The sequence below is a fragment of the Oryctolagus cuniculus genome, chromosome 2 (assembly GCF_964237555.1).
Source record: "Oryctolagus cuniculus chromosome 2, mOryCun1.1, whole genome shotgun sequence".
NCBI classification, from domain to species: domain Eukaryota; kingdom Metazoa; phylum Chordata; class Mammalia; order Lagomorpha; family Leporidae; genus Oryctolagus; species Oryctolagus cuniculus.
This window is the reverse complement of record NC_091433.1, coordinates 51,706,097-51,726,983: the sequence shown is the minus strand read 5'-3', so window position 1 is coordinate 51,726,983 and position 20,887 is coordinate 51,706,097. Positions and strand designations below refer to the sequence as shown.

At 42.2% G+C, this 20,887-nt stretch overlaps 1 protein-coding gene across 3 annotated transcripts in view; it reads left to right on the top strand.

Moving 5' to 3' along the window:
- Nucleotides 1-20,442, top strand: part of SH3RF1 (SH3 domain containing ring finger 1) — a 196,838-nt gene extending 176,396 nt beyond the window's left edge. For all 3 annotated transcript variants that reach the window (XM_008249697.4, XM_017338128.3, XM_002709468.5), the window contains 2 exons: nucleotides 8,960-9,318; nucleotides 18,059-20,442. In XM_008249697.4, coding sequence (XP_008247919.3) covers nucleotides 8,960-9,318; nucleotides 18,059-18,227 — 528 coding nt within the window. In that variant the 3' untranslated portion in view covers nucleotides 18,228-20,442. The remainder of the gene's footprint in view (nucleotides 1-8,959; nucleotides 9,319-18,058) is intronic.
- The last annotated feature ends 445 nt before the right edge of the window (nucleotides 20,443-20,887 follow it).

Below are 20,887 nucleotides of genomic sequence, written 5' to 3'. Positions count from 1 at the left end.
CGTGGCTTCTAGCTGGTAAAAAGACTCATTGTTCCACAGTCCTTCAAGCGCTCACCATGGGTGAGTTGCTGTGCCAGGTGCTAGGAATGTGGTGGGGCAGAAATCTGGGCTCCACCCTGCCCGCTTATCCAGATCACATGTTCTCTGCATTAAACACCCACTAGCTGCCAGGTCCTACGTTGGGTGTGAGGGAGACCACAGTGAGGAAGGCTTGGTCACTCCTCCTCATGAAGCTTCCAGCCTCCTGGAGGAGTGTTGTCTCCCCTTTGGTTACTCATTCTGTCCTCATTTTGCTGTCCTCGGTTCTTCCTGTTCATTCAGTCTTGCTGGTCAACAGTTGTATTTTTGAAAAAAAAATTTAATATATGAAGAGGTTGAAAGAGCAGATCAAATATGTTATTTGTGGATTGATTTTCTCTACTGTACATCTGACCATAATCACATGGTTCCTGAGAAATAGGAATTAAAATACAAGGAAGAGTTTTCTTTTAAAATCATAGATTTCATAAATCTCTCATTTGGGGCCAAATTTCAAGAAAAATGAATGGAAAGGTAGGTTTGAAAGATTGGTGGTTAGAGGCAAGGAAACCTGGTAGAGGTTAAATGTGAACAGAAAGAGTAGAGCTGATGACAAGATCTGGACAACTGTTGTAATCACGACTTTTTCCTTAAATTGTCAAGTATTTCCCCTAAAGCTCTAGACCAGTTCTGGGAAGCTCTAGGGTAATCATAAACTCTTAGCCACCTGATTCAGTGGTAATGTGTGCTGCTGAGTTTAAATGCTTGCTAAGCTTATAAACAGGAGTTTATAAGGAAATAAACTTTACACCCTACTTAAAAGTTAATATTTAATTGTTTGGGTAACATGAGAATTTTTGAAAAAGATTTGTATCTGAACAGTGTTTATAATTAACTGCATTAATATACTCAACCTGGCATTTGTATTCTGTTAATATCTTTAAAAGAATTGTTTATATGGTTTAGATTTTAAGGCTTAAAGACAATGTGGCTTCAGGTCCTTGTCACAGATGAAAATAGAGGCTGTTCAGTTTCTGCCCTCCCACTGCAGGGTTTATAGAATCTTCAAGTCTGCAAAGGTGCCAATGGAGACAGAAAAATGGCTTTCCAAGGATATCCACCTCCTAATCCCTGGAAACTTTGAGTATATTTCCTTGCAAGGGACAAGGGACTTGCAGATGGGACTAAATCCAGAGTGTTGAGATGGGAGGATTGTCCTGGAGTATCTGGGTGGGCCCAGTGCATTACAAGGATCCTCATTAAGGGGAGGCAAAAGGGTCAGGACCAGAGGAGGAGATGTGGTAGTGAAGCAGATGTGAGAAAGAAGCCACAGCAGAGGATGCCGGTGGCCTCTGGAATCCAGAAAAGGCAAGGAAACACTCTACACTCCCAGCCCCCGGAAGGAATGAGACCCCGCCAACACCTTGACTTTAGGTTTTTTGTTATTGTTGTTTTGTTTTTTAAGATTAATTCTATTTATTGAAAGAATTACAGAGAGAGGTAGAGTAAGAGAGAGAGGTCTTCCATCCACTGGTTCACTCTCCAGATGGCCACAATGGCTGGAGCTGTGCCAATCAGGAGCCAGGAGCTTCTTCTAGGTCTCCCACATGGGTGCAGGGACCCAAGGACTTGGGCCATCCCCCACTGCTTTCCCACAGCAAACTAGTACAGGACCTTAAGGGTCATCCCATGGAGTGGTCATCTCTGACAGATGGCTGCTGGCCTCTGCTGGAACACCCCAGTGACCACAAATACCCTAGCCCTGATCACCCTGTGGCATTTCAGAGCTCTAACTTGGTGGCAGATGATTGAGCACTTGTGCCCTGTGCCTTCCAACCCTTGTTCCTTGTTTTCAGGGGCCACATAGAAAGTGTTGATCTTTTTTATGCAATGCCCTGAGGTATGTTCACGCTTATCCTCTTAGGTCTTCTTTAAGTCTATACTCTGGGAATCTTTTTCATCTGTTCTGCACATCACAGATTTTACATTTTCTCTTGTTAAATCTACCACCTTTCTTCCGGTGGATATAAATTCAGTAATACCATGATTGTCATCACTGGGATCCTCACCCATAATGCCATTTAGCCTACTGTCTTCTGTCACGGCTGCAAGGACATTGTGGGATAACTCACCAAGGTGCCACGTTGAGATCCACCTGTCTTTTGTGTTCTGCCATCACAGCAGCTCCCTGGTTTTGCCTCATCATTTCTGCTGTTACTGATTGTTAGCAAACATCTCCTGGAAGAGGTTCACCCAAAGTGTCATTTCCTTTTGCAAGCACTCATAAACCTTTCTTTTTTTTTTTTTTTTTTTTTTTTGAAAGCCAATGTACTCCAGATTTTTATTATCAGATCAGAACAAATGAAGTAGCAGCAAAGGGGTCCACAGTTTGGCTTCTGGTAAACCTTTCATTTTAATACTAAAGTTTCCCTGTGAGTCTACAAAGTCCATTGTTGTCTTCTTTTTGAAAACTGGGACTAACTTGCCCTTCTTTGCCTATGGAGTTGACCCTGCCAGAGTCTCTCAAAGATTGAGGTTGTGTTTCTGTGGTTAGCTTTCTCTGTACACTGGAGTGAATTCACCCTGTCGAGTAGTCCTTTATTCTCTCCCAGTCTCCACCGGTTTCCCTCTCATGAAGGTTTGTTCTTCTTTTCCAGTCTGAAGATTATCCTCCTCTTTCTTCTTGCCTTCTGAGAACCACCACCCACCCCGGACAGCAGATCTGTATTTTTCTTGTTCTTGCTTCAAACATAACTCTATAAAATAGCACTTTAAAAATATGTTTTTGTCTTTAGCATTTTTGCAGGTTTAAACTCATTCTGATCATTCATGCTTCTTGAATTGTATGGGCCCTGTCCTGTTCTTTGTTATGGGCCTTTCTCTTGGTCTTTTTGCACAGGTTCTTTAAAACCTTGAGCCCATTAGACTGCTCCCTGGGAGGTCACATCAGTACCTTTATATGCCTTTATGTTTCATCTGCAGGGGTAATTTGCAGTTGTATGGCCAGAAGTTCACTTTTGAGAGCCCTCCCATTCCTCTTGAAGCATCTCCCTTTTTGAATTTCATGTCATGCGTATATTTTCTTTGAACTTTTATAATCTGTTCTTCAAACTTTAGAAACATGACTATCACCAGTGTCTCTTTGGGTGCTTTCTTCCAAGGTCATGATATTTCTTTTCCAGGAGAACATGTCTACTACCTACCTATCTGGTCTTTGCCTTTCCCCACAGTTGATAAGAATTAGATCCAGGGGGCCAGCATTGTTGGGTAGCCAGTAAAGCTGCTGCCTGTGATGCTGGCATCCCATATGGGCACTAATTTGTGTCCTGGCTGTTCCATTTCTGATCCAGCTCCCTGCTAATGCACCTGGCAAAGCAGCTGAAGATGGCCCAAGTGCTTGAGCCCCTGCCACCCACGTGCGAGACCCAGACGAAACTCCTGGCTCCTAGCTTCAACCTGGCCCAGCCTTGGCTATTGTGGGCATTTGGGGAGTGAACTAGAAGGTGGAATCACTTTCTCTCTCTCTGACCATGCCTTTCAAATAAATAAATAAATAAATCTTTTAAAGAAAAAAAAAGAATTAGATCCAGAGTTTCAGTTTGCTCAACTTTCTCTGAGATTAAACTGTCATGAAGTCAGAAAAGGTGTAGCAGAGATTCTAGTTTTGGTTGAGACTTCCAGCAAATATCGAGGTATTTGACAATGCCCTCATTATTTCTGTCTTCCCTCATCATTTTGTAATCATCATCATCATCATCCATGTACTTAATCCCACCAGGTAGTGCGTGGTGTATCCCCCTGATGGCAGCATGTCTGTTACACTCACCTTTCTCTCAGTACCCCAATGTTCTGCAGTGGATTATTGCTGGGATTCCAGAGTGGGTCAGTCTTCAGTGTACACACAGGCCTACTGCAGCCCCTCTCCTAACTGGGCTATTCCTTTGGAAGTCCTGTCTCACGAAGTCTCAGGGATCTCTAGAATCAGGGCTTTTGTTCCTAAGTTAAATCTCTAGCTCACTTTGGCATCTGTACTCTGTGTTTGATAAACAGGCATCTGAAACTGAATTTCCAGCATCATCTCAGTTATTTCTTGTTTGAAATCTTGGGCCATTCCCCCATTGCTATTCTCAGTGGGAGATCTCTGATACCTTCTGCAGTCACCAGCTAAACAGCTTTATCTGCACATTTTTCTAACCCATCACTGTTTGATCAGCTAGTCTCAAGGAGAATGTTTCCAGTCTTTACAAGATATTTAAATATATGCATCTATGTACATATCTATAACATATATGCTTTATTATTATCTTTTAGTTATACATATTTATCTAGAAGGTAGAGAAATGCAGATATCCAAACACCTAAATGTGATCTAAGATTTTGAAGGAAATGACTAATATTATGATATCTGTGTATGTGTGTGTACATATGTATGTGGGGGGGGGATTTTTTTTCTCTAAATGCTAACATATGACAGATATCATTTTGATATATTAAGTTTTCATCCAGGAAACACAGCCTTTTCCCTCAGCACAGCTGTATAACTGTTCTTGTGCTCTCTGAGCTCTTACCCTCATTTCAGGAAAAGAGAAAGAACCCCTCTGGTGCCCCTCTGGAAGCACACGCTTCCAGTTTTGCCCCTGCCTCCGTGGGCTCTAGAGACGCTTTGTAAGTCTCTTCAGACGCTGTCATCTATTCCCATACCAGTCAGCAGGAGTGGGTGTTGGTTGACAGGTGCTCTGCTGTGTCCTGGGTATGTTTCTGAAAGAGAACATTCCTGTAAGTAGGCCAGGAAAGGTTAACATTTAGTTTCTCAGATTCCCCCGACCTCAAATTCCTGGTGGCAGTGTCCCTTAGGAGTTGGTCGCAGGTTTTCTTTATGATCAGTTCCTGTTTGATGGCCTGCTCTATTAGTCTTGGTCTTCTTCAGCAGAGGGTCCTATCCAGTTTTCAGATATTCATTTTCTACTATTCTGAACACTCTTCCCAAAGTGTCTACTGATCATTTGCTTTGCTCGAATGACCTACCCTTCCTCCCAGTTCTTACTTTGCAATGAGAAACAAGATCATGGTTGCCTTTTCTTAAGGATAAGCCCACCCTCTCCTTAGGTGGCCACGGTCACTGATCCTGCCCCTGCACACAGTGGGATCCAGACAAGGTCTTGGCTGTGCAGATCTGCAGAGTTCACTGAAAAGCAACCTTTGTGATCTGCAGCCTGGGGTGAATGTGTCTGCTCATGCTCCTCCACACTGCAGATCTGCTTCTACACATGCTTTTCTTATAGAAAGGATGAGGGGGCTTCCTTCAAATCTCACTTCACATCCATCTCTTACTAGCAATGTGATTTTAGGCCAACTTGGAGAGCTTTAGGAAATGAGAATGATAATTGATTCCTATTTCATCAGGTTGCTGTGAGAAATAAATATGGAAATCCTTGCAAAAGTCCCTAACAAGATTCTTGAACCTGGTGAGATTTAACTGCCTCTAGAAATTCACATGGCCCTAGAATCTCCTTGATATTCTCTCTTCCCCCTACTCTGCTTTATTTTTCACAAGTCACCTTTTTACTGCCATGATTTTGTCTCTGCTAGAGAATGTCTCTGGTTGTTGTCTTTTTCACAGTTGTATTCCCAGAGCCTAGTATATTGCCTGGTTCATGTTAGACACTTAAATATTTGTTCAAAGTATGAGTGATTATTTTTAGACAGTCTCATAAATTAATATTGTGAGAATCTGTAGCAAGAACCATGACTGATTATTAGGAGGCTGGCTATGTAGATTATTGGTGATCAGTGGCCCAAAAGACTATTTTTGGTGATTTCTCTATATGTTGAGGGCATAGAAAGGAGAGAGAGAAGACTGAGTGGTAGAGTATTGTTAACTGTGCGTTGCTTATTTAAAGCTGATTGTTCCCTGGAAAGGAACTCTGACTTGGTGTCTCTCATATTGGGCTCATTCTCTGTTATGTGACTAATAGAAAGGAATTGAGTTGATGTTCAGAATTATTTTGTATATAAAAATTACTCTTTGATTATCTGGTGTTTATTTTTTGGCCCAGATTGTTCTTTTTCTATGTGTGATGCTATTTTAAATCATCAGATCTTCTGAAGAGAAAATTATGACCATAAAAACATGATTTCATCTAGGAATAATTTCTTGGAAACCCCATGAGGGGATGAATTATTAAGGTTTATGCTAAAAGATGTCCCCCTTTTTCATGTGTACTACCATTGCAGTTTAAAAATTGTTAAAGTGTAGTTTTTATTAATTCATCCATAGTTTTCATTTCTCCTGTTGGATTTTGAAAAAAAACCACAAAGGTGCCCTTAGGTGGTAACTGCCTGAATTTGCAACATTCTCTCTCTCAAGTGGCACATTGTTCTGTTAATGCAGAAAGCATCAGAATATGATATTAAAAGCAAGGTCCTTGGAACTAAGACAGCCTCCTCCCTGTGTTAGCATCCCCATGCCTTACCCTTGCACCCCACCATGATACCTAATCCTCTGCCTTCTGCTCCATGGGTAGTCAGCCTCGGTTGATGATGATAACACATCCCTTAGAAGTCATTAAAGCAAGCTGTACTTAATGTGCTTAATCATTTTACATGAACCAACTCATCTTTCTTCTTAATCACTTTAGAGGCTGTTCCCTGAGCACCAGTCAGTTATCTGATATTCTTCTGAGTGCCCAGAACTGAGTTTAAGAAACATCTTTAGCTGTGGCTTGCTGAGATTGTAATTTATCAATGGACTTGATGTTCCCAGCCGATCCATGGGGGTCCAGGGATTAGAGTGAGCTTTCTTACATAGTGGCAGGAATAGCTGGAGGTCGCAGGAAGTGGGAGCTACTGGATATTATTCTCTCCCGGCTCATCTCTTCACCCTCTGGACCTGAGGCTCGCTATAACTGTGGCAGCAGCTCTGCCAGGTATTCACCTGGTCCACGCTTGTTAGAGAAGAAGCTTTATCTCCTCAGCACATTCAGAGTGTGTGCTGTTAACCAGGTGAGGTGAACGCCAGTAAAACGTGTTGAGGCCAGGCACTGAAGAGAAATGCAAAGGGACCTTCCTCCGCCTGCGAGAGGGGAGGGGGAGGTTAGCGCTCTGCTCATCTGTAGTCCAGGTGAAGCAGGTACAGAGAGGACCAGAGCATGCCCCCCTCCCCCTTCCACCCCTTTCCCATTTTTAGCCTTGAGTTCATGTGTACAATGACCAACACAGGTAAATGGAGACTTCAGTGCCACTTACCGAAGCTGCTGGCTCGTCCTTTGATGATGATCTCTTGTCTCCTTTTTTTTTTTTTTTTTTTTTTTGCCATTTTGTAATGGAACTGTGTTATCATGGATTCATCTTCATTTCTCTGAGGGGTTTTTATGAGTCTGAACTCACTCATATTACCAAGACAAATTCTTCAGTGTTACATCTTTTTGTGGGGCATTGGTGAGGCCTTATTACTCCCACTGTGCTTAGATTTTCTAAGGAAGGAGTTCAGCCTGAAATGTGTCATTTTCTATGCAGTATTTCCATTCAGAGGACTTTAATGATGACTTTGACATCTTAATAAAAGTTTTAAATAATGATTTTTAAATAATGATGTTAAGGTTGCTCATCAAAAAGAACATCACTGACAACTGGGGGCTGAGAATGAGAGTGAGCTAGCTTATGACCTGGAGAGTAGAGCAAGATGTGACAGTATAAAAGGGGGGGAGGGGTCTGTTGTGGCTCAGTAAAGTTAAAATTCTGCTTACAGTGCCAGAATTCCATATCCAAGTGCTGGTTCCAGACCCAGGTAGAGGTCCCTTCTCCTGGCCTCAGCAAGGCCCAGCCCCAGCCATGGTGGCCATTTGGAGAGGAGAGTGAACCGATGGACAGGCAATCTCTCTGTAACTGTAAAAATAAACAAACAAGTCAATCAATCTTTGAGAAGAGAGAGTGTAAGAGAAATTCAAGTGGTGGCTTCTATGGGATGAAGTTGTTTGTACATTTGCTTACCAAAAGAGATAGAAAAATATTTGTGAACATACTGAACTTTCCTCAGAATGGTGTGCCATTGTTTTTGGGTTTCTAATTAATGACATGCTTGTACATTCAGAATGGTTTGACTTCTTTTAAACTTCATCCAAGGGGTGACATGTGAGAAGTGTGTTAGTGCTTAGCCAACTGTAAACAGAAGGCTCAAGTCTGTGAATGTGGAGTTAAGTGCTTCAGGTTTACATCTCATTCAGCATACAGCCAGCTGTCTTACAGTAATTAGAGATAGGACAGGCAGAATTTCAGGAAATTAAATCCATTATCTTAGATTTCTGTTTTGTCCTGAAACATCTCCTTTTGCCACCCAAGATGCTAATTGATGAGTTTTTTTGTTTTTTTGGTTTTTTGGGTTTTTTTTGCTTTACATCTTTTTATTTGTTTTCTGTGTTTAAACTTTTATTCCTTTATTTGAGAGGCAGACATAGGGACACAGATGGACAGATTGAGCTGCCAGACTATGGTTCACACCCCACATGCCTGCAAAGGTTGGGGCTGAAGCCAGGAATCCTCACTGCTTCTACCTGAGTGCACATTAGCGGGAAGCTGGGACCAGTAGCTGGAGCCAGGGATCAAGCCCAGGTACTCAGCTGTGGAACGGAGGTGTCTTAACCACCAGCTTAAACGCTCTCCCCACTTTTACACCTTTTTTATCTGCCAACTCTACCTCACTGGAAGATGACAATGAACAACAGAATGTTCACAACAGACCATAAAATGCAGGCAGAAAGAGAAAGGAAGTGAACCGTGGGGTTAACACTACACAGAAACTTGTTGCCAGATTATGAATTACCAAATAACTACAGAAGTAACTTGGAAAGATCAAATAAAAAGTTGAAATTATAGGGCCCAGTGGGTTACATCAGAAATAGTACTGCTCATCTCCTTAAAATAATACTCTTGTTTTCTTTTCTAGAAAGAAAAGAAGGGGTTGTTGAAATTGCTCTCTGGCGCCTCCACCAAACGGAAGCCCCGCGTATCCCCTCCAGCATCCCCCACCCTGGAAGTGGAGCTGGGGGGCAGCGAGTTGCCCCTGCAGGGAGCAGTGGGTCCTGAGCTGCCACTAGGGGGCGGCCACGGGAGGGCTGGCTCCTGCACCTTGGACGGAGATGGCCCAGTGGCAGCGTCGGCCGTAGGGGCTGCCCTTGCCCAGGATGCTTTTCATCGGAAGACCAGCTCCCTGGACTCTGCTGTCCCCATCGCCCCCCCTCCTCGGCAGGCGTGCTCCTCCCTGGGGCCTGTCATGAATGAGTCTAGGCCTGTTGTTTGTGAAAGGTGAGTTCAGTGTCGTTCCAGGAGAAACCTAACAGATGAGTATGTTGGAACTTTTTTTGCTGATATTATGTTTTTCCATATTCTCCTAATGTTTAAGCTGAATTTGTAATAATAACCAAGTACTAATTTTCTTTTACCACTCGCCACAACACCCTAATTTCCCCTTTTGTCTCACGTCTCTTCCTTGGGTTAGGCTTCCAGCCTTCTTTTCCTTTGTTTTCTCCATTCGGCCACTACAGGACTGTGTCCAGATGAACTCTGGCGGTCAGTGGACCCTGGTTCATTTCACATCCATCTTCTTGTTTCTGTCCCAGCACCAGCAGCTGCTCCCGTGTTTTACTCTTTGCTTGTTTTATTAAAGGCTGACATCATTATCTGCTAGTTGCAAAGCAAGTGGGGAATTCTGTGAGCCAAGAGAATTCTGTCCTTTGCCTCCTGAGGCAGACGGGTATGGCTAAGCTCTTGGTCCCAGTTCTGGCTCTACTTCTGTGACTCAGTGGCTTGGTTCAATTACAGTCAGGGTATTGAGCCCTGTTTTTGTGATTCTGTCTTTGAATATTAATTACAGAGGGGAGTGGTTCGGTTAATAAAAGCCCCTGAGTTTCTTAGGAATGTTTTGCAGAAAGAAAATACATTTCATAAGGCAAACATCTACTAGAATTATACAGACTAAAAAGAGAAATTGTTTGTTGTACACGAAAACATCATAAAGTGCACTGAAAACAACAGACTATTTTTACATAACACATAAATAGATGAACATTTGTTTTCAGTGTCATCTGTTTTATTGTTTCTGTAAGCTTCATTCCCTCTGTACCTGCATTTCATAAACAAAGCAGTTTTCTAATTTGTGGAGATGTTACTGTTTTGGTAGCATTTTCCATGTTGCTTATTTGAAATCCCACCATAAAGGGTTACACACTGCCTACATTACCTTACCTCTGGATTTCAGACGGAGCCTTGTGAATGTTAATACTCATCAAAATCTTGGGCCTCATTCCTATGATTTTTGGCACACTTTTTCACTTGAAAATAGAATATGAAAAACTGAAAAAAAAAAACTTTAAACAATCAATGTGTATTAAGTTCAGAGTATACACTTTATCATATATTTCTGTAGTGAGGTGAAACAATTTTCTATAGATCTCATCCTTCTAAAACTAGATTGGAAATGAGACATTGCCCTAAAAGTGTTCCTTCTCTCCAGATGAAACCATCCCATCCTCTCTGTCATCTGTTGTGCTCTTAGAAAAGCTTTGAAATGCCCTGCTGAGTTCACTTCATCTTCATTCTGAGCGCTGCTCTGCTTTCCAGGGACAGCGACTGCCGTCCCTGGAGTTGGTCTACTTACTTGTTTACTCTCTTTTGGTCACAGAGCCTCCCTGCGTGCCTGCAGGCATTGATCTGCCGTGTTCCCTTCATGCCTGGAGGCACTCCCTGTCACGGGTGGCATTTGTGTGACTGTCTGGAGTGACGATTCACTTTGCCCAGTTCCCCCTAGGCGCTGGCTCTGGGACTGCTGCCCCCCTGCTCGCCCCCACTCGGCGTTCCTTTTCAGCTGCCAGATGTCCTCAATCGTGGTAGCGTCTGCATTCCAGCCCCTTTCTAGCAGAGCAGCTCATTTCCAACAGCAGGCTCCTGCTGTTCAGTGCGTCGGAAGAGGAGAACTCACTAAGGCGGACAGGTGATGGCGTTTCAGGGAGCATGGGACGCACATCAGATAGGGAATGGCGAGAACTTAATGACGGGACAGATGGGCACGGGCACTCTGGCATTCTCTGGCAGGTTTGCCTATAACCATGTCGATTTTTACATGTGGGAAAGGGGTCTTTGGAGAAGATTTCTGCCCAAGTTCATATTTTTCTGATCCATTATTCTAATAGCCAGCCTGTCCAGCATTCCACAGTCCTTTGCTTTCAGATAATGATGGTAATAGGGTTTCTTCAGCTTGGGGTTTTAGGTCTGCCTAACTGTAAAATCAACAGAAAAGGCTAGCATAGGAAAATGTTTTACTCTCCACTGTGATTGGAAGTTTTTGGTTAATAGAAAGCTACCAAATATGTAATTTAGGGATTACCTGCTTTCTTATTTCAAAAATTTGAACACACCAAAAGTACTTCATGCTAAAAATGAAGGAAGGATTAACTTCCACATTAGTGTGTTCAGCAAGCATTCCAGCATCTTACAGTCCCCTGCTTCACAGTAGTAAACAGTAAAATAGTAAACAGCTCCTGCCCTGGCGAAAATGCAGAAGCCCCAGTGTCGCTGTAGAACTGTTACTGGTAGAATTTCATAAAGCTATTCTTTAACGTATAATATTGAACAAGTGGAGCCAGGATTCTTCTACAGATTATAATGAGAACAAGCATAAGGTTTCTGCCCAAACCATGACCCTGTCCCATATACCTAAGGTAAAAGAATATGAGTCGAGCAGCCGGTGCTGTCAGTGGGAAGATGCATTGGCACGATATAAAGACTTAAGCAATCCCATAATAAGGAAGAATGAAACATGAAGTGTGTTGACAGGTCTTAGTGTCAGCCGCAAGAATCCTCTGAGGAACAAAGGGATTCTTTTGTGTTTGTCAGAAAGGCCGAAAAAACAAGCAAGAAATAGCACTATATCCTAGAGGCAGAAAATGTATAATTGATGACAGCAGAAATAATAGAACAAGGATTTTAGGCTGTGTTTTAGGGGATTGAGAAAAAAAATTAGGAAATTGTAGTGAGAAGAAATAAAATGTTTCAGACAGGATGGCAAATATAGTATGTGTGACAGGTATTCTTTCTTTTCCTAAAAATAACAAATATAAAAAGGTTTAGGTAGACACAGTAAGTCATCTCTGAATATATTTTTAAGTTCAGGAATTAAACTGATAACTGCATACCTATAAACCTGTCTTATAAATTGGAAAAGAACATATGATCTTTGATCAGGGATTAAGCTAGAATACTTGGAAACATACAAATTGGATAGAGATAGATTTACAGAAAGGCAGGCAGGCTTAACCAGCATGATTAATTTCTTTGAGTCAGTGACAATGAACCCACTGGGTAAAGCAATGGACATAATTTACTTGGACTTTGAGCAAGCTACAAAGCGAGCTGGTATGGTTTTGCCAGTAAAATACTTAATTGGATATTAGATTGCTGTGGCAACTGGCAGAAAGCAGCAAATGGTTACTCTCCCAGACCAGTGTGATGGACAGCGTGCCTCCCAGAGCCACGGGGGGCCAACTGGGGCTATACCAGGGAAAATTAGAAACGAAAAGGTGTGAACTCCAGAGAACACCAGAGAGGCCAGGCATATGAAGCAAATGACGGTTTATACTAATTAAAGACTGCAAATGCCTATTCTGATGGAAGCTAGGATACCAAAGCCCAAACCCGAAAGACTGGCTTCAGATTATCAGTGGAGCTTCTTTATATAATCACAGACTCTTGAATTCCACTTTGGTAGCTATCAGCAAAAGCTGAGTTATGGTCACAAAGCCACCAGGAGACAGAGACCCATTCAGGGCCAAATCTGTGAGCCACAGCACGGCATGCTTTGTTCAAAGGGAGGAAGGGTTATTTTAAGCAACAAAGGTACCAGTCAGCTTTGTGCATTTCTGTCTTTTTTAAAACTAATATTTACATTATTTTTGTTGATTTATGCATTTGTTAATTTTATTTTTTTGAAATTATGGGAAATATATATAATGTATCATTTTTTTGAAGTATGCAATTCAGCAACATTATAAGGACAAAGGAGTCTTCAAAAAGTCCTTGGAAATGCATATTATTAAAAAACTATGCATGGATTTCAAAATTTTTTTGTGGCAAAATTAGTTTTTTGTTTTGTTTTGTTTTGTTTTTTGGATAGACAGAGAGACAGATGGACAGAGAGAGCTCCTTTCCGTAGATTCATTCCCCAAATGCCTGCAGTGGTCTGGGCAGGGCCAACGCTGAGGCCAGGAGCAGGGAACTCAGTCTAAGTCTCCCTTGTTGGTGGCAGGAACCCACGTTCTGAACCATCCCTGCTGTCTCCAGGAGGCACATCAGCAGAATGCTGGAGTTAGGTGCCGAGAGTTGAACCAAGGTTTTCTGATGTGGGACACAGGCATCCTAGCTAATGTCTTAAAAGCCGAACACCCACCCCAAAACTTACTTTTAGTTCTATTTTTCAATGAAACTTTAGAAGTACCCTGTATATTCACATTGTTATAGTGTAGCCATTCACCCATTGTCAATCTCTAGACATTTTTCATCACCCCAAATTGGAACTCCATATCCTCGTAAGCAGTAGCTCCCATTTCTCCTCTCCTAGCCCACAAAATGCCCATTCTGATTTCTCTCTGAATAGCAGTTCTGGGTTCCTCAAAAGCACAGTCATAGAACAGTTGTCCTTTTGTGGACAAATTTCACTTAGCCTGTATTTTTAAGGTTCTTTCATGTTGTAATATGTCAGAGTTTCATTTCTTTTAAGGAAATTTGAACATTTTAAAAATAGTTTTATTATACAGTTAGGCCTTTTCATCATTCAGTATGCTTATTAAGAATCAGCACATGTGCTGTGGATAGTAGTATAAGGCATATAAAGTGAATTTCGCATCATCTCACCCCTCAAGCAGATTATGGTCTGGTGGAATAAATGAGACAGGGACACAGATGGTAATAATACAATGTAGACTGTGCTAAATGCCATAAGAAATATACATGGAAGCCTCTGGGATTTAGTCAAGCATGAAATTACTTCCAGCCGTGGGGCAAGGGATTTCACAGGGGAGAATTGGAGCCAGGCATTGAGAGATTGATAGGGCGCGGATGGGCAGAGGTATTGTCAAAGGGAACTCCCAGTGGAAGGAATCATTTGAGCCAGTTTAAAGTAGGAGAAGTAAAGTCCCATCTCTAGGGGATATGTTCAGGCATAAAGGGGTGTTTGGTACATTCATGGAGATAATAGTAGCTCTGCTTTAAAGAGAGATTAAGGTCAGGATCATTGAAAGCTTTGCCTACTAGGATGAGGATTAACCTTACTCACAGGCACTGGAAAATTAACGATGATTTTTTTCGGCAATAGGTAGCTATCAATAGAGCCGCCACTTAAGAAAATTAATATGCAAGTTCTGTGTAGAATGTATTGGGGAAAGGAGAGATTGAGGAAGAGAAGGACAGGTGGATGATTTTGTCCGGATGGAAGGTAATGAGGTCATCAATCAGGATGGTGACAATGAGAGTGAAGAGGGTACAGATTTTGAAGGTGCATCAGCAGGTCCCACGGATGTCATGGGAGAATAATCGTTGGCTCCTGAGGTTCAGAACTGCTCTGAAGCCCTATTCATATAAAGACAAGCATAATCCCAGTGAGGCGTAGGGTGGAGCAGCAGATGGAAGAGCCCTGCAGCTGTGCCCTACATCTGTGTGTTGGTCTGTAAACATTCTACTTGGCACCGCCTTTCAGTGCCTGAGACAGTTGGCCAGTTGTGCCCAGTTTTTGGCCTCATGTGTCTGTACTAAAACTCTCTGTGCAGACTGCCTCTCAAGGCTCAAGGCAGCACGAGAGCTGGGAGATCCCTGAGTCCAGTCTGTTACTGCTACACCTGGTAGTCTTCACAGGATGGAGACTGTGTCACAGTTTCCATTATGCACATGGTTTCTCTTTCCACCCCCCAGAGGTTTATAACTTAGCAATGAAAATGTGCTCCCACTGGGAACTTGGCAGGAAGATTATGTTCTCAGCCCAGCAGCAGTTCAAGTTCAAAAAAAATTGTTTGACAAAATTGGTTTAGTGCATTTTATAAAATGCAAATATTAATCTAATTCACTTCAAGATTTTCAGAACTACTTTTTTTCCCATTTCACCTTTAAGGCAGCTCATAGAAAACCAGTAGGGAATACATCTCATGTAAAAACCTATTCTGAATATGTTTTGAGTCATTTATAGACTTTTTTCCAGAATTGTAAAGCTTTGCTTGAATTTTAACTTGCCCCAAATGGCAGTTACATCATTGTTTTTTACATGGATTCTGAGCATATTGGCATCAGACTTGAGAAATCTCATCTGGACCCTGCCTTCAGATAAGTCCGTGATGAAATTATTTGTTTTGCTCTTTTAAGGATGTCAGAGAAGAAATTCCAAAACCCTAACTGTGTCATCCTGAAGTTTGTCAAGTCTCAATATCAGGAAATTCTGGCCTGGATTTGTGGCCAGCCACTGAGTGGCCCACCTCCTCCTAGGGGTCCCAGGTCCCTGGTCACACTAAGAGCTTTACACTTGCAATCACACTCTACTGCATTTTTTAAATGTTTGACTCTTTGCAGCTATGTCCTGTAGATGAAGAGAACGAAACCTAAAAAGTTGAGATGACTGGTCCAAAGTGAAGCTGCCTTGAATGACCTTAAAGACTGTCACCCCGCAGGCCAGGGCTTCTCTCAAAGCTATGCCTCCTCCCTCATGCCATGCTTGATTGAACCCAAGCCTTGTGGTCTTTAAATATTCATGTTTGAATTAGCGGAACCTTTCTTGGGAATGATAAACCAGGCTCTGTGCTGTGCTGTTGCTTCAGGTCTTGGAGAGTAATTTGGTCCCCGTGTCCACAGAAGTTCAGGAATTGTTTGAGCAGTGCTTACTTAGCCCTTGCAGTGTTTTGATGGACTGATAGTGCAGAACTCTTGCTATAGGCTTCCTTAATGTGAGCAGAATGGAGAGAGGTGGAAGAGCCAGGCTCTGATGGGTTTCAATTGTTTCAAATTTGTACCATCATTTTTAAGCTGGAACATTTTTCACTTGCAGTTCAGAGAGGGTCCTGCGAGGTCATAAACTCAGTTTCTGACTTTGAGAACCAAATGAAAGGTGGAAACTCAGAATCACCTCTGTGCTTGAATACTCACTCCTTAGCATCAGAGAAAGATGTATCTCGGCTTTTATTAGTTATCTGTTGCTGTGTAACAACTTATCCCCAAGCCCCAGTGGCTTCAAACAAAAATAAACATTTACTAATTCAGTTTCTGTGGATCCAGTAATCAGGGAGCAACTTGTCTGGGGGACTGTGGCTGAGGATATTTCTGGGAATTGCCATCAAGATGTTAGCTGCTGAAGGCTTGGTTGGGGCTGCAGGAGCACGAATGAGGGTGGCTCATCCGTGTCACTGCCAGCTGGTTGGCTTTGACTTTGGGAAGATGCCTCGGTTCCTTACCATGCGGTCTCCTCCCTGGGGATGTTGAGCTTCTTTACCACGTGGCAGCTGATTTTCCCCAGAGTGAATGCTCCAAGAGAAAGTGCAGTGGAAGCCACAGTCCCTTTTAAGACCGAGCCTCAGGGACCCACACACTGTAATACTTGATTGGTCACCAAGGCCATCCCTGTGGATTATGGGAGGAGACTACACAGGAGAGTGAATGCCAGTTGGCAAGGATCCCTGCGGCCCTCTTCAGGACTGACCATCCTGCACAACCACTTTTCTTCCCCTTGATTGGGAAAAAAGAAAGAAGGAGAGGAGACATAGAATATTGGAAAAACAGAGAAGGTTAAAAGGATGTTGCATATACAATAAAAGTGACTTATCTTTGCCTTCCCTGGCAGCCCACCATAATTCTGCATAGGGAGTCTCAGGAGAATGGAGGCAAGATAGATAATATTAAACCAGTAGGCTTCTGGGCTTTGTAGGCAATAACTATGCCTTTTCCCTCTAATGGAAGTTGAGATCTTAGTAGAAACAGTCACAGGTATTCCAGAGTGATAGAGATGAGAATGGCACCCTCGTTGGCTGGTGCTGCATTGCAGTTAGTAGCCACTGCCCTTCCCTCCATGTTGACCTTGGAACAACCTTCCTGATGGAGGATCTTTGGAGAGATGAGCTCCTTCAGAATCACTGCCTCCCGCACATCAAACCCCAATGTAAGGATATAGAGAGACAGACTTCCCAGACCTGCCTGTAGTAGGCAGGCCTGATTGCTGACCTCAGGCCCCTGACCCCTCTGTGCTTACAACAAGAAAGCAGGCAGAACCCACTCCGCCTGTAGGGCTGAACTTGCTGACTCAGCTGCTTCTCCCACTCAAATAAATTTGCTCCTCTCTTCCTAGAGAAGAGGGGAGATGCAGAAATGGTTCTCCTGGGAAGTAGTGCAGAACTTCCCTTGTGGAAGTGGACAGGGATGGCTCTTCCTGTAAAGGTCACTCGGGCAGACAAATGTGGGCCATCAGTCATGGGCTGAGGGAAAAACGTGCATTGTCTAGGAGGTTAAACTGCCAGTTGAGACAGCTGCATCCCTGATGATCCTGCATGCCTGGGATCAAGTCCTGCCTCTGCTTCCAATCCAGCTTCCTGCTAATGTGCCTCTGAGGCAGCAGGTGATGGCTTGAGTACTTGGGCTCCTGCCACCCATGTGGGAGACCTGGATGGAGTTCCTGGCTCCTGGCTTTACCCTGGCCGAGTCCTGGCTATTGCAGGCATTTGGGAGAGTGAACCGGCAGTTGGAAGATTTCTCAGACTGTCCCTGTCTCTTTTTCACTCTGCCTTTCAAATAAATAAGTAAATCTTAAAAAATAAAATAATGGCAGATACGCATTCCCAAACTACATCTTTGCTAATATGAACTCTCTACTAAACAGAATAATTGTATTCCCAGCTGTTTTGCAAACTCTTATAAAACAGTCATGCTATTTCTCTTTTTTTGATGTTGAAGACTTATGAAGACTAATAATACACCATTTTCTATCACTGCTTTGAAAAACCTTAACTAAAATCTCTCTCTTTTGTAGGCACAGGGTGGTGGTTTCCTATCCTCCTCAGAGTGAGGCAGAACTTGAACTTAAAGAAGGAGATATTGTGTTTGTTCATAAAAAACGAGAGGATGGCTGGTTCAAAGGCACATTACAACGTAATGGGAAAACTGGCCTTTTCCCGGGAAGCTTTGTGGAAAACATCTGAGGAGACCAACACTGAGAAGGCTTCACATCACATCACACAACAAAATAGCACAACGCAATTTAATGGAAAGAGCACATCGTGAACTTCCGGGCGATCAGGAGCTGAGCAAAGGTTGGTGTGTAACTTCAGTTACACCAGTGAGCAGAGTGAAGGTGTCAGTGTGGGCTCTCGCACTCTGCATCTGATGTGGAAGGTGTGCCTTGTACTATCTTGTACCATACAGACAAAACCGTTTTTCGTTTTTTTTTTTTTTCCCTAAAGGTATATAACTAAAATGGACAATTGTTTACAAGGCTTAACTAATTTATTTGCTTTTTTAAACTTGAAATTTTCTTGTAATAGATAAATTCTTTGGATTATGATTTTAAGAAATTATTAATTTATGAAGTGATAGCTAAGGAGAAGCTGGATTATCTCCTGTTGAGAGCAAGAGCTTCTTTGAGAGCGAATGCGTCTTCCCCTCCCCAACAACCCCTACCCCTGCTGTTACACTTTGCTTCTTTGACACAGAAATTCCAGTTCTCTGATTTGGTTTTCCTCCTGGAGAAACCAAACATACAACTGAATCAGTAGCCGTGAAGACCTGGGGTGGGGAGACAGAGACTTGACGGAAGTTAGTGAATCTCTGTCTTTGTGATTTGGCAAGAATCACCTTAAGACCTAGTCCTCAGTTTAGTTTTGTGGGTTTTTAATTTTCCTAGACTGAAATCAGTGAAATGATGAGGAAGAATAAAGCACAACCTTTGAATAAAAATGTATTCATAAATATATGTACTTTCCTAACAGAAGCAGTTCAATTCATTGGTTGGAAAGTAGGGAAAATGGAAGTTGTACTCGTTGTCTGAGAATGGCTATGAAATGTCATTTCCCATTTTACCCCAAGTGGTCTGCATGCCCAGGACACAATAAAATGTTTGTGAGATAGTGATGGTAAGTGATGCACTCATGTTAAAGTCAAAGGCTGTAAGAAACACTGTGAAAAGTTGACATTCATCCATTGTGAATCTTTCCCCCACCACGTTGCATGTGTTGTTGGCGTCCCACAGTAATGTAGACTGTGCATGGTGTGTCTATGTCACTGCAGTTTCCTGCCGAGGTTAGTTTGCACTCAGAATTGACCGAGGCAGGTGGTGTAAAATAAACAGTATTCTCTTCTCTACCCCCAAAGCCACTGCTGACCAGCATCTCTTGAGTGCACTCGCTCCTTCTCTGGTGAAGGCATCCAGTAGCCATTACACAAGTCCTTAATAAAAATGCTCTTTCATTTCCTGCCAGCAGACTGACATGAGCATGAGCTTTTCCGGGAGCTGCCCGTGACTGTTCTGGGGAAGCTCTGGAAGGCTTGACGGGAGTGGATGTGCCCACACCTTACAATTGTGGCAGGATGCAGCTGAGCCCATCTTTTTATATCCACACTTTGATGTCATTGGCCTCTCCCACCAGTTTCATTACGGTGCCATGCAGTTGTGGGTCTGGGTAGTTCTGAAAACAAAAGGAGGGAAGACAGCCTGGTAGGGAATAAGATCGTTAGTACAATTTTCTCATGGGAAATAAATAAATAACTTTTTTTTTTACTTCAAAGAATTAAAACTGGGAAATAGAAACATGAACTGAAGTCTTCTTATAAAGGAAGACGTTTCATGGTCTTAAAGAAATATGTGGTTGAAAGTGGAATCATTCCTAAAGTAACTTTTTTTTTATAAAACACTGTACATTATTACATTCTTGTGTGTTGAATTTTTAAAAAAAAAACTTCAATATTCATGTAATATATAAAGGGTTGATGAAATGAACTTTAGAAAAAAAGCTGACATCAGCTTTCATCTGTGTAAGTTGACACCAATGTGTCATAATATTCTTTATTTTGGGAAAATTAGTGTATTTTATAAAAATTTTAAAAAGTAAAAAGACTACTACAGGTTAAGATAATTTTTTACCTGTCTTCTCCATATTTTAAGCTATGTGATTGAAGTACCTCTGTTAATAGTTTCCTGGTATAAAGTTGGTTAAAATATCATCTGTTAATAGATCATTAGGTAATATAATGTATGGGTTTTCTATTGGTTTTTTGGAGACAGTAGATGGAGATTTTGTAACAAGGGCTTGTTACACAGTGATGTGGTAATGATAAAATTGCAATTTATCATTCCTTTTCATGTTAATGATTTGAGGACTGGATAAAAGGTTTCAAGATTAAACTTTGATGTTCAACCTTTATGTGTTTCTTGTGTCAATCCTTAAAACTTTGCTCTTTTTTTTTTTTTTAAACCTAGGACATATTTGACTTAATTTCTACTTCATAAAAGTTCTTTGCATGCATCTCAGACAGAAGATGTCTACAGGAATCAGCTTTATGTTTGTGATTCAGTTAATGTCTTCAGCTAACAAAATTTATTTCCTTGGTTCCCCAAGGAATTAGAGTCTTCTTAAAAGTATGGAGTCTTACAAGGTATTATTTAACCTTTCTGCCCCCACTCCTTTAGGATTCTTTAGCTAGTGAGAGCTAGAAGTTGGCTTGTCCACAGAGGACTGGCAGAGCTATCCCAACCAGGTAGTGACCAGTAGGTCTCAGCATCTCTTAGGAACCTCCTCTTGGGGTTCACCATCAGTCTAATGTTCCATGAAATGAAAGCACTGTGTAAGTCATGTTAAAAGGACAT